The sequence below is a fragment of the Brassica napus genome, chromosome A6 (genome assembly GCF_020379485.1).
Source record: "Brassica napus cultivar Da-Ae chromosome A6, Da-Ae, whole genome shotgun sequence".
Taxonomy (NCBI): domain Eukaryota; kingdom Viridiplantae; phylum Streptophyta; class Magnoliopsida; order Brassicales; family Brassicaceae; genus Brassica; species Brassica napus.
The window spans coordinates 25168848-25182077 of record NC_063439.1 but is presented as its reverse complement, the minus strand read 5'-3'; the positions used below and the strand labels follow the sequence as shown (position 1 = coordinate 25182077).

The window sequence follows — 13230 nt, the reverse complement described above, 5'->3', positions numbered from 1 at the left end:
ACTTAATTATAAAATAAAAATATAAGATGAATTCAAAGGTGTTTTGGCTACCATACTAAATTGATACGTGACCTTTGGTTTAAATTTTGGTGAAAGTTAAAAATTATTTTTAGTCTATTACTTACTAAGCAAATTTTGTTCGTAGCAAGAAAATGAACGTGACGCTGATTCACAGAAACCAAGAATATAAATTTGTTATTATAAAGACGCTTAACTAGATAATGACGAGACGGCGAAGGAACTTGTTCTTTGAATCGCGATGGCCACGTTATATGTTAATTTAAAAGACCTGGCGGCTAAACAAATTGGTAGTAATTAAAGAATCTTCAAAGGAGAAACAGTTCATTTTGGTGTGTAGTAGTACCGCGGATCAAACAATCGGTTTAGGGTTAAAATGACATTTAAGCGACGAAAAACTGGATTTACAGCAAAGATCTAAGAGGATAATAATCCATTTTGACAAAAGTAGCCAAGAGAGACGACGTCCTCTTCACAAACTCTAAACCTATTATCTCGAAAACAATGAATAGTTGTTAACACTAAGGTAAACACTGCATTTCCTAATGCCTCAAACTTTGAATGTAGTGCCAAAAACCCATTATCTGTTCATGAAAATGCTTACACAACCGTACAAATAACAACCGTACACCACTTTCTAAAATTAAAGTGTTTTAACGTTAGCGTTGTGTTTGTAAAGATAGTATATGTTTTGTTTTTGTGCCACTTCTTCTTCATATTATTTTTGAAAAAATGTTATTGCGTTTCTCTGAATGTCCTGATTTCAAACATACTATCTTTGTTGATTCTTTTAACATGAGATTCATTAATAGTTATGATATTTTCATTTTTGTTTATCTTCAAAAATGTAAAGAAGAGAAAAAGGGTTGGTGAAATTTTCTATTACACCTTCTCAAAAAGAAAGAAAATCAACAATGGGCGGAATCAAATGTCCGCTGCTGGCTAAACCGAATCCACGAAGATTCGTTCCTCAAGCTCAAGAATATATTCCAAACTCCACTGCGAAGTTCTATTCAAAAATCGCAATAAAATAAGAGAAAAAGACCAAAATAGCACTAAATCAAGTTTTTGTTTCCAAACTAGCACTCAAGGCCAAAAGTCACAAAAATAGCATTCAAAGGGTGGGGTTTAGGGTTTAGAATTTAAGGTTTAGGGTTTAGAGTTTAGGTTTTAGGGTTTAGAGTTGAGAAGTGAGGTTTTGGGGATAAGATTTCAAATTTTGAAAAATAAAAAAATTTAAATTTTTCAAAAGATAAAATGCTATTTTAGTCATTTTAGTTTTTGAGTGCTATTTTTATGATATAAACTTAAAAATGTGCTATTTTGGAGATTTGTCCATAAAATAATGGCGAAAAGAACTATTCAACATAAGTCATAGCCTATGTAATATTTAAGTTAATTAAAAAAACTAGTTAACAATAACATAGTGCTTGCGTAGAAGCATATGTTTTTGCTGGAGCGTATAGTTTAATAGTTTATACTTGACTACTATTACATCGTTCTACAGAACCCCAAAAAGTCACAAAAATCTACAGAAAACACATGGAAGATTTGAAAGGACATGAAGCGATGATATATTGATATCTTATGATGAACGTATTTTAATTTAAATAGCATGTATAGTTTAAAATTCTCACTTTCTCTAAGAAAATCAGTGTAGAAGCTAGATGCTATTGCTACACTATATGTTATATTTTAAAAGGGTCTTGGAATCTAATATTCTCCTACTATTATTATGTAATAAAATGATAAGAAGGACTGTTAAATCTCGAACAAAACACCCACGGGCGTTCATTTTATTGGCTTTTTTTTCCTTCCGCATTAATCTACTCTTAAAAAACACCCGTGAGCGGCTGTGTACTTCACGCGCCTGTCAGATCGAGAAAAACGGAACTTGGAGACGAACTCTCTACTTCCCTTATCACGGCGGAGCGCCTCCGTGTATCCGTGAACGAATCTAAATCGTTCAAAACAGAGTGCAGCGAGGTGGCAAGAATGGCCGAACATGACCGGTTGCTCAAGAAGAGTTCGCTAGACAGAGTGAGATTAAACGACTGGTTACTTTGCTTTCACTTTGTGGATGATCTTGAGTCGAGTAACCATAGTTGTAGCTTTTACTCTCTTGTTCAGATAAGCAAAGTTTACAGACCGTACAAGAGTTCTAAGTTGAGTGTATATAATAGTGACATTGGTGGTAGTGGAAGTGTTAGAACAAGTAAGGAAAGGAGGGATAATGAGAATCCTGAAGTGAAACACGAGCTTAGGCGCAGTGTTTGAATCTTTGATGACTCTAATGGAGATAACCGCTGCAGCAGAGGGTCAAATGAGCAGCTTTTAAGACGAATTCACCTGCTGCTAAATGCAGGAAGTCACAGTCGAATGCTATATGTTGGTCCTTAAAAAGCAAATACAGTTCTACAGCTTGATTAAATTCTAGTACAGACAGAATCTCCACTGTTAGATACTTAGATGCTTACAGATAAAGAGCAAAAGCAAAAAAAAAAAAAATCTAATTTTATGATTATTTGCTTGATCAATCCTGCATTGTAAATTAAACGAAAATAGATGAAAATGTAATAAACTTGGCTTTAGTCTGTTAATGAAAGAACTCTAGACGTTTTTTTTTTAATTCTAGACTGTTATTTATTCTGGGTTTTCTAAATTAAAAAAAATATGAATAAAAATGGGCCTTACATTGTTACAATGGAGCTGTGTGTTATATGGCCCAGTCCAAAACACATTTGCTGAAAAGAAAAAAGAAAACAATGAACATTTCTTTCAAGCATTTTATATGTTTTGTTTTACTAGTGCATGGTGTATGGGTTTTATCTTGGAACCATAAGTTCAAATCTCTGCTTTTCTATTATATTGCTTTTCAAAATGTTCAAAACAACATATATAGTTTAATAACTTGTTCACAGTCTTAACAATTTGCAAAATCAGTGTACAATTTGTAAAATCAGTGTACAATTGCGGATAAGTAATTAATTAAACGTCATAAGTAGAATTGCAAAACACACAAACTTATATCAATTACAAAGTTGTTTCCAATAGGTATGAAATTTTCTTATTAAGTATATTTTAATTGATGAACATCATCTTGATCACTACTTTCATATACTCTAATTAATGTCTTACAACTAGTAGGGAATAGTGATGTATTGCCAACTTAAGTTTGTCCTAAACACATAAGCTTTTAATTCACCAAACACCCAACTTTGGGTTTTGTCTTCTTTTGGAAAATTAGTACTAAACCTCCTGCATTCAGATATAAAGTATGAAAATAATCCTTTGTTAACTAGATAATTATTGTTGCTTTCTATATAACTCCTCTTTGTCTCTCGATATATAGTTATTAAAATACCTTTTTGGAAAGTTTTTTTGGTTATTTTAATAGTTTGTCAATAATTAACATATACCACATAGCTCACAGATTGTTTTTAACTAATAGCTCACAGGTTGATCCACAATAATACAAAACAATTAGATTACAAGTTTCAGATTAATCAATATATTTTCTTCAAAATAATTATATATAGAGAACTAATTTCCGTATACGTAGAAAAGTGTAAAGTTTCCTAATGTATTAAACCTATATCTGATATATTGTGTCCCTAATTAAGAAAATTAATCTCATTTTGATTATTTGGGTTAGTGAAGCACACTGATATCATTTAACAAGCTTTTGGAACTAACTAATTATAGTATAATTTAAGTTTTGGATAAGGTCTTTTTGCTTTTATAATGCAAGAGTGCATAACGGTTGCTTATGATTGAGGAACAAGCAATTGCTAATATTACAGGTCACTGCCCATTAACTTATTTTAACAATTACAGCATTTAAAGTCACCTTTTCTGTTAGTCTTATGAAAAATTATCCATGGCATAATATATGTTTTATAATTAATTATCAGCTCATTTAGTTTTCTTTTTAATATATGCAGCCACCTTTCGCATATAAAGTAAATTAGTACCTAAGATGTTTCATGCATCTTTCTTGATGTATAGACATACATAAATACGGCATTGTAAATGTATGGTCATTTCTTTTAGAGTGCTACAACGCTTTTTTGGTTGGCATTTGTGTTACCATTTTGTATTTTGTGGAGTAGCACATTTAAATACTGTTATTACTTACATTATAGCTTTTCATCTTTCTATTAAATGGAACCTTTTGAAAGAATTAAAAACAGGAATTATTGCTCACTAGAATTATTAATCAACAATGCACGGAAAGAATGTATTTTAAACCTATGAAAAATGGAGAAAGACACAGAAATTAAGTGTCTAGGTTGCACTTGTTTCTGTAGATTTAGAGAGTGTTATACTGTGCCAGCATCAATCATGTTTTGGAAAGAACCTACATTAAAGTTCTCATTTTTTGATATATGGCTTAAAAGAAACTTAAACAAAATAAAAGTATGGATGCTGTGAATGAGTATTTGTATAGATACACCAAGAAGAACATGAGTGGTAAGAATATTGGACTAGTATATATGTAGAAACCAAAAACCTTACCGCATGTAGACTTAGATTTACGTTTATGGTTTATGTATAGGGTATTGAATTTATTTTGATGTAAACCATACTTTTCGGAAACACTTATAAGTAAATCACTCAGGCTCATATATGTTCTTGGTACAGACAATGGAATCGCATTTACGTCCATTCACCCCCAAATCCAATAACAGTAAGCCACTACACACCCATTTATGTATACAACTTACAAGACAAATTCTTTCTCAAAAAAAAAAAAAAACTTACAAGACAAATTTTTCTCTTTTAAAGTTTTTTTTTGCTATTCTCTTTTTAAAGTTTAAAGGGTACTTCTGAAAATAGTTCAAAAGAAAGGGTCATTTTGAAAAAAAGGTTGCTATATAACTCGTCCATCAACTACATCTCTTATAACCATCTCCTTTCCCACCAATAGTCACAACAAAAGCATAAGAGAAAATGAAGATAATAAAGAGTTCGCCGCTTTTAGCTATGCTGATCGGCTTCATTATCATAGCAGCCGCAATCTCCACAATCTCCGTTGAGGGTCGTAAACATCACGTCAAGAGGATCAAACCCAAACACCGTCGTCATTCTAGAGATACCCCTACCGGCTCTCCTGCACCCGCCCCTTATCCGTCCACCCATGATGGTGTTTTTGACATCCTCTCCTTCGGTGCCAAGGGCGATGGGATCTCAGACGACTCAAAGGTACGCACAAACATAATTCATATATTTCTAATACCAACGATTTACTTTCAAAGCAAGAGACATATTAGTCAGACGTTGCATTTGCGTTTGTGGGTTACTTTTAAAATCTTTAAAAATACTAAATATTTCAAAAATAAAAATGATTACTTGGGTATATGTACACTATTACATAAAAGAAACTGTTTTTGTTAATTGTAAATATAAACAAAACATAAGCGGAAGGAGAATTGTTTAGCATTGTGTTTTCATTTTGCAAAAATATTTTATGAAATATGAAAATGTATTATATCCCCAAAAATAATTATAAAGGAAAAAGATCTTCATCATCAAAACGCAAATGGATCGGGCTTCTACAATTAAGAGCTTACGCATTTTGGAGCTCAGTAGTAACTTCAAAACTTCTTGTAGCGTTTTCACTTGTTAGTACACAATCTATTCGGTTTAATTTATCTGGTGGCAGGCTTCAAATGATTTATCAAAACTAAGGTAGATTTACCTTGTTACACTGCTATCTAAAAATATTTCTGTTTTTTTACCTAAGCTTAAAATGTATCTAAAATACTTGTCGGACCAGATATTTAGATCTTTTTTGGTTTTAGATATATGTATAGACATTTTCTTTATTGTTATGACATTTGTATCATTGGGGAGCTGCAGGCATTGATCGGAGCGTGGAAGGCGGCTTGTAAAGTAGTCGGAGGGAAGGTGGAGATTCCGGCAGGGAAAGAGTTTATGGTGAAGGCGGTGACGCTGCAAGGACCGTGCAAGGAGGAAACGGTGGTTCAAATAGAAGGAACCTTAGTAGCTCCTACTAAGACAGGGTCATGGCCTAAGTCAAGCTTGTTTCAATGGCTTAACTTCAAATGGGTCAGTCACGTCACCATCCAAGGCTCAGGGACTCTTGATGCTCGTGGCTATAACTGGTGGAACTTAGACAATTATCAAACTCAAGTACGTTTTTATTTTCCAGTATTTAAACAGCATAGTGATTTTTGGACTTAAAACCCGGATACGAGATTCAACCAAGAGATTCCAGCCTTTACTTTTAACTATGGTTAAGATTTTATGTCTTAAATAATTCAAGTTATTAAATTTAATTTAAAGAAAATTATATTTAGTCGTCTTTATGATTGTTTTTTTATATTCGTTAAAATACCAAACCCGAACCGGAATTTCTCGGAATCGATTACAATCTTGAATTAGCGGATTTATGATTGTTTGTTTGCTTTTGTCTTCTTTTTCAGAAAAATAAGTATATCCCACCAATGAAACCAACGGTGAGTATATATATATAAGATTATTATTATTGTTATCGGACTAATTTGTCACTTTGTATATAAAAAGAAAATTGGTAAGCCTGTTGATTGGCTTATTTTATACGCATAGGCACTTAGGTTTTATTCAAGTGGTAACGTGACGGTCCGTGATATAAGCATCGTGAACAGCCCATTGTGTCACCTGAAGTTTGATGATTCTGATGGAGTCAAAATCAACAACATAACGATATCTTCGCCCGAGAATAGCCCTAACACCGACGGCATCCACCTCCAGAACACACGTAATGTCGAGATTCAACACTCCAACATCGCTTGCGGTACGTAACTCCCTTCAATAAAAATTAGATCTTTTTTATCTAACAAAAAAAAAACTACAAAATCGAGAAGCTTTCCTATGATCATTCTAAACCAAATAAATTAGCCGGATCAGATTACAGATCTTGATGTATTTTTTTTTCTCTTAAGCTTAAGCAGTACTTATACAATATTCTAATAAATACCTTTCAATGTTTTTGATTAGTGATTATGATTGATAATCCACATAATCTATGAGTTTTGTCATGCGCTTAATTCAGTCGTTTTATAACCAATGGTAAAAATGAACATATAGCCTATTGCATATGGAATAATTTATGACTTGGAGTTTGCTCTGCCGTCTACCGCGGCATTGCTCCCATATTATGTGACTTATTATGCAGTTGAAATTTTGAGTTACATAAACTAAAATTTAATTGAACATAGTGGTCGCCACGTTGTATCGCCAAAGTGAAATGAATATCAGGAAAAAGAGATAAGTAATGTAAAAACTTTTTAAAAGTATTATAAAATAAAGACACGAAACAGGTAAAGACATCATTGGTAACAACACTTAACGGTATAACTGTCACCCAAACTAACTTTTTATGCAAACAAGCAAAGCATGCAGAACGAAAAAGCTCTCTTTTCTTTAATTTATTGGTAAAAATTATAGATATATTACGATAGATGTGTGGACCGAAGATTCTAAATGTTTAAACACCAGAGATTCTAATGTACTTAAATGCCAAACCCGAATCATGATTTAACAACTTTAATACTCCCTCTATTTTTTAATATAAGTCGTAGAAAAATTTTTATGTTCCAAATTATATGATATTTTCGGTTTTATATGTAAAATTTATTAACGCTTAATGTTATATGACTAATAATAATATATCTTCTATTTTATTATTGGTTGATTTATGGTTTGGTAAATAATTAATGATATTTTTGTTTAGAAAATATAAAAAAATTAATAATTTTTTAATCTATGTGCATAATTCTAAAACGACTTATATTAAAAAAACGGAGAGAGTAAAAAATATTAGTTATTTATTATATATGCATATTCTAAGGTTAAAAATTCTACATTTTGTTTAACAAGCATTGCCTTCTTTATTATACAGGAGATGACTGTGTATCCATTCAAACCGGCTCCTCCAATGTACACATTCACCACATCAGTTGTGGCCCTGGCCATGGCATCAGGTTGGTACACACAGTATATATATATATATGTATATTTCACAATATTCTTTTTGTTTTCCTTTCAGTCTTACTGATTTCTTTTTGTGATCACAGCATAGGAAGTCTGGGGAAAGATGAGACCGTTGCATGTGTGTCTGATATCATAGTTGAGGACGTCTCAATACAGAACACTCTTGCTGGTGTTCGAATCAAGACTTGGCAGGTACGTATGTTATATTTTATATATTACAAAGATATGTATCACACTATAATTGAACACTCATGTTTGTTCAAAAGAAAAGATGGTTTAGTTCATTTTTATTCAATTTATCAACAAAATTATATCTTTTATTTCGAAAGACTATAATAATCCAAAGTGTGTAATAGTATATTTGACTATAAAATGAACCGGTTGCTTCGTTTTCCAATTAATATTGAAGCCCCTTTTTAGTTTGTTTTGGTTCCATTTTAACTAACTGAATTAATATCAAACTATTTTATTTCATATACAATACAAAATTACATCTAAGTTTCGGTGAATGACGCGAAATGTTTATCCGCAGGGAGGATTAGGGGTTGTCAAGAACCTAACATTCTCCAACATACAAGTAACAGACGTGCAAGTACCGATAGTAATAGACCAATATTACTGCGATAAGTCCAAGTGTAAGAATCAGACTAGCGCAGTATCAATTTCGGACGTCAAGTACAACAACATCGTCGGTAGTTTCACGGCACAACCGGTACGTATTGCATGCAGCAACAACGTACCATGCATGGACGTGGATCTAATGGATATTAGGTTACGACCTTCCGGAGGAATCAGAGGGTTACAAACTCATCAACAGCAACACGCTTTGTGTTGGAACTCGTACGGCAAAACACAAGGGCCTTTGGTTCCTTCAAGCATTGGTTATTGCTTAAAGAAGAGTAATATTGATGGCTATTATCCCAAGAGATTTATTGCTTCGTCCCATGAAAAACTCTGCCCTTTATAAAACCTTTAATAGAAATTTAGAGTTATTCTATTAGCTCGAAAGATTTTATATATCTTTTCGTGCTAGATGATAAGATTTTAGATCATTTATGCCACCGGTTCTATCCCAATAGGTACCTGTGTTTGGCATATATTTTCTTTTAAATTGTGTTTCTTTTGGGAGATCATGATGTTTCTTTTTGCTTCCCTTCTCCAACTTTTTGTGGGTGTGAGAAGGTAATGGCGCTTTTATCAGCTTTTTTTCTGTAGTGTTATGATGTATGATTCCAGTTTCAGAGGTTTGATGTTATTTTACTTGTTGCTGTAATAAACATTTAATCTTAATGGGGGATTTGTACAAAATTTAATCTTAATGGTTGCTTAAACTTCTTAACAAAAATATTTTTTTTTCACTAGTAATTTCCTACTTCGCATCTAAAATATTTTTTGATGGAGATATACACGTAAATTGAAGATACCATGTTTACTTGTAATATGTCCATTAAACTAACCTGGTTTTATAATCTGTTGATGAACTATTTGATATATCAAAAAGAAACCAAACTGTAAAGTGGATGTACAACTTTTCATATAATAAACTTAAATAATAACTGCCCTTAGTAAAAAAAAAACTTAAATAATAAGGTTGAAATTATGTATGAAGAGACAATAGAGAATGCTTGAAGGTAAAATGTGAAATATTGGAAGACAATTTTTAAAATTAAAAAGGCTCAGAAGACAGAATTGAGAGAATATTCCCAAAAAATGAACAATAACAAAAAAACCTTTAATTTCCTTAAAAGCTACAAACAAAAAGGAGGTTTAAACTTTAGAATCATTTGTTAGTGGAGGTAGAACCAAGTGATAATACTTTGGCTTTGGTGGAAAGGCCACATTCTCTCCTATAATTTTATGGCTACTAACCACGAAACCTAACTTTTAGTATAACAATAGTCATCCATCGATACAAAACTATAGAGAAATGTAAAAATAAATATTTGAAGTGAGAATCTCTACAAAAGTCGATGTGAGGCTGAAGATGAGTAGTGATAGTGTGTCCTCACCGTCCATTCTGGCTCTCTTTAATCAAAATCTATCTCGCACGCGCATGTGACGTCTCTTTTTATTTCGTTTCTAACTATTTCTTTCCCTTTTATTCCCTTTTAATGAGTACAGAATTATAGAAAAATAGAAGGCTGAAGAACCTAAGAGAAGCACACTTCACTCATAAAGAAAACTAGTGTTTCAAAAAAAAAATCATATAGAAAACTAAAAAAGCCGACCATTTTTCGAAAAACCTAATCAGTTTACCTAGTTATGAACAATCCATCTTAAATGCATGATATACATATATCGCTTATAATAAAGTTTTCCTTAATTTATTTATGTTAACCAAAAAAAAAATTCCTTTCTAAATGCTGTGCATGTGATATATATATCACGTAATGTTGATGGTGTTACTGTTATTTGATAATATAAACAAAGAGGGTTGTAAAAGAATGGTTTTAAGTTTCAACCAAGCGATTGAGCTCTCTGATGTGAAGTTCATGCAGGAGAAGAAACTGACTGGGAAGTACTTCGAGGAGATATTAGTCAAGAGAATTAAGGCAACACCGATTTTTCCTTTTTAAGTTTTAACAAAGTTAACATTTAACGGTAATATTCTACTAATTAGTAACAATTAAAATCATCATTAATAAGCTTACCTTATGTAAATGTCCTCAAAATTTTCATAAACTGGAAAGTAGCCGTTGGATCATTGGAAAAGAAAAGGAAACTAAGAAGAATACAAATAAGCCAAATCCGTGTTCTTAGATTTCATAATCTTTTGGTATCTTTCTTCTCTCTGGAAAAAAAATCTGTAATGAATCCAAAAAGATGTGCTGCTTGCAAATATCTGAGAAGAAGATGTCCAAAAGATTGCATTTTCTCACCTTATTTCCCTCCAGGCGATCCTGATAAATTTGCATGTATCCACAGAATCTATGGTGCTGGAAACGTTTCCAAAATGCTTCAGGTATATAAATTCTTTTTGTGTATGTGTATCTGTTCTACATCCCTATCTAAGATAACATCTGTTATTAAATATTGATGGTGGTATCTTTTGACAGCAACTTCCTGTTCAGACAAGAGCTGAAGCAGTGGAATCTTTGTCCTTTGAAGCAAAATGCAGGGTAGAAGATCCTGTTTATGGATGTGTTGGGATCATTTCTTTGCTCCAAACAGAAATTCAGAAAACCCAAACTCTTTTGGCCAGAACGCAAGCTGAGATTGCTGTTGCTCAAGCCAAACATAGCCAAACCCAAGTTAATGAATTTATGTAATACTATCTCAGTTTCATCTATAATTTTCCAAATAAAAATCTCTTCTTCATCTCTGTTTCTGATTGCTTCTACTCTCCTTGTATGCATTTTGTTCAAACAATGCGCATTTTGTTCAAACAATGCTTGTCTGTGCAAGTTTCAAATATGACTTTAACGAAAGTTCCAAAGTTAATGATCGTTTTGAGAAATCCATTAATAATAACATGTCTATATTAAGACGATAACACTTTTTATTTTTCTACCTTCTACAATTATGGAACATTTTCAAGTAAACAGGAGAGCTAAGACATGAACTATACTTGTATAGTTACAAAGATTGCATATGAATCTGTTTAAAAGAGGGAAAAAAATATATATGACAAGAGACACTTAACCTTCAAAATCATCAGCCTGCATCCCACTTGGAGAACGTAATGTGATGCTGGCTCCAACTTTCGTGCCTTTCGTTCACTCTATCCGTGCTTTCAACTTCAAATGAAGTGCTGATGTTTGAATCAGAATCCATAGAATCAACATAGTTCGAAACTCTGTTCACTTCCAAGGCTTGCTCCAACAGTTGGATCATACAAGCATTATGTTCTTCAATAGGTGTGATACCATAAACATAGATCATGCGTAAGAAGTACCTCAACCCTTCTTTCACATTCCCAGTGTTCGCACAAGCAGACAAGACACCAACAAAACTGATAGCATCCGGCTCCACCCCTTCTTCACCTTCCATCTCCCCAAACAGAGACAAAGCCTCGTCCCCCAAACCATGAACCCCCAAGCTAGTAATCATCGAGTTCCAAGTCGCTAAACTCTTACTCTCCATCACATCAAAAACTCTCCTCGCATCCTCCAAGCTCCCACATTTACTATACATATCAATCAAAGCAGTCCCAAGGAAACAATCAAGCGAGAACCCATTCTTATGAGCGTAGTCATGAACCCATCTCCCCATAGACAAGCTTCCAAGCTGAGTCGAAGCTTGCAACATACTAACTAACGTAAACTCATTAGGCTCCACGTCATCAACCTGCATCCTCCTGAAAAGCTGAAACGCCTCGTCGGGTCTACGGTTCTTAACGTAAGCAGCGATCATCGCGGTCCACGAGACAACGTTCCTCGTAGGCATTTGTCGGAACACAATCTCCGCATCATCTAATCTTTCATTAGAGACAAGACCGTAAAGCATAGTCGTCCACGAAACAATGTTTCTACCAGGCATTTCATCGAACACCTTGCGACCACAATCTGGTCTCCCACATTTAAAGTAAAGATCCATGAGAGTGTTTTGTAAGAACACATCTGTAAAAAAACCGGTTTTGAGAGCTAAACCGTGGACTTGTGTGCCTAAACGAAGCGACGAAGAAGCGAGGCAAGCTTTGATGACGAAAGGGAACGTGAATTTATCGAGATTTGAGTGAGAGAGCATGAGGACGAAGAGGAGGAGAGCTTCGCGAGGCTTGTTGTTAACGGAGAGAGATCTTATCATGAGGTTCCAGGTGAAAGTGGAAGGAGAGTGGAGCTGACGGAAGACGAGGGAAGCGTATCGGGTTTCTCCGAAGGAGGAAGAGAGGGTGATGAGGTGGCGAGCGAGGAGCTGGTCGTTGGCGAGGTTGTGGCGGATGATTTTGGCGTGGATTTGTTTGAGTTGGGGGAAGTTTGAGCATGTTCTGAGGAAAAAGTAGGCTTTTTCGGGGCGGAAGAGGGGAGGAGGGAGGAGGTTTGGTGGTGGAGACGGCGACGGAGCCGCCATGGTGGTTGATGGGAATCCACCGGTTCTCTCTCTCCCTCTCCCTTCGATTGATCGTGTGTGGTGGATGGTGATGAAGCAAGGGAGGAGATTCGGAACGGCGTCGTTTAGAGAAAAACATTAACAGTAAAAACACTAATAATTTATTAATTTTTGGAGTTAAAAAATAAAATATACTGTTTATTTATAAATTTTATTTTCGTCTAT

General features: G+C 33.9%; 3 protein-coding genes across 3 annotated transcripts; 2 read left to right on the top strand and 1 right to left on the bottom strand.

The window, feature by feature from the left end:
* The first annotated feature begins 4920 nt into the window (after positions 1-4920).
* Positions 4921-9313, top strand: LOC106350894 (polygalacturonase At1g48100). The gene is made up of 7 exons (XM_022715296.2): positions 4921-5223; positions 5881-6174; positions 6468-6500; positions 6610-6817; positions 7925-8006; positions 8100-8208; positions 8549-9313. Exons 1-7 carry the CDS (start codon positions 4972-4974, stop codon positions 8981-8983), a joined length of 1413 nt encoding a protein of 470 aa, XP_022571017.2. The 5' UTR covers positions 4921-4971; the 3' UTR covers positions 8984-9313.
* A 171-nt stretch (positions 9314-9484) lies between these two features.
* LOC106349326 (LOB domain-containing protein 23) lies at positions 9485-11331 on the top strand. Its single transcript, XM_013789274.3, has 2 exons — positions 9485-10978; positions 11073-11331. The coding sequence occupies exons 1-2, from the start codon at positions 10826-10828 to the stop codon at positions 11283-11285; spliced, it is 366 nt and encodes a 121-aa protein (XP_013644728.1). The 5' UTR covers positions 9485-10825; the 3' UTR covers positions 11286-11331.
* Positions 11332-11477: 146 nt separating this feature from the next.
* Positions 11478-13128, bottom strand: LOC111198750 (pentatricopeptide repeat-containing protein At3g26630, chloroplastic-like). Its single transcript, XM_022687901.2, has one exon. The coding sequence runs from the start codon at positions 13024-13026 to the stop codon at positions 11671-11673; it is 1356 nt and encodes a 451-aa protein (XP_022543622.2). The 5' UTR covers positions 13027-13128; the 3' UTR covers positions 11478-11670.
* Between the last annotated feature and the right edge of the window lie 102 nt (positions 13129-13230).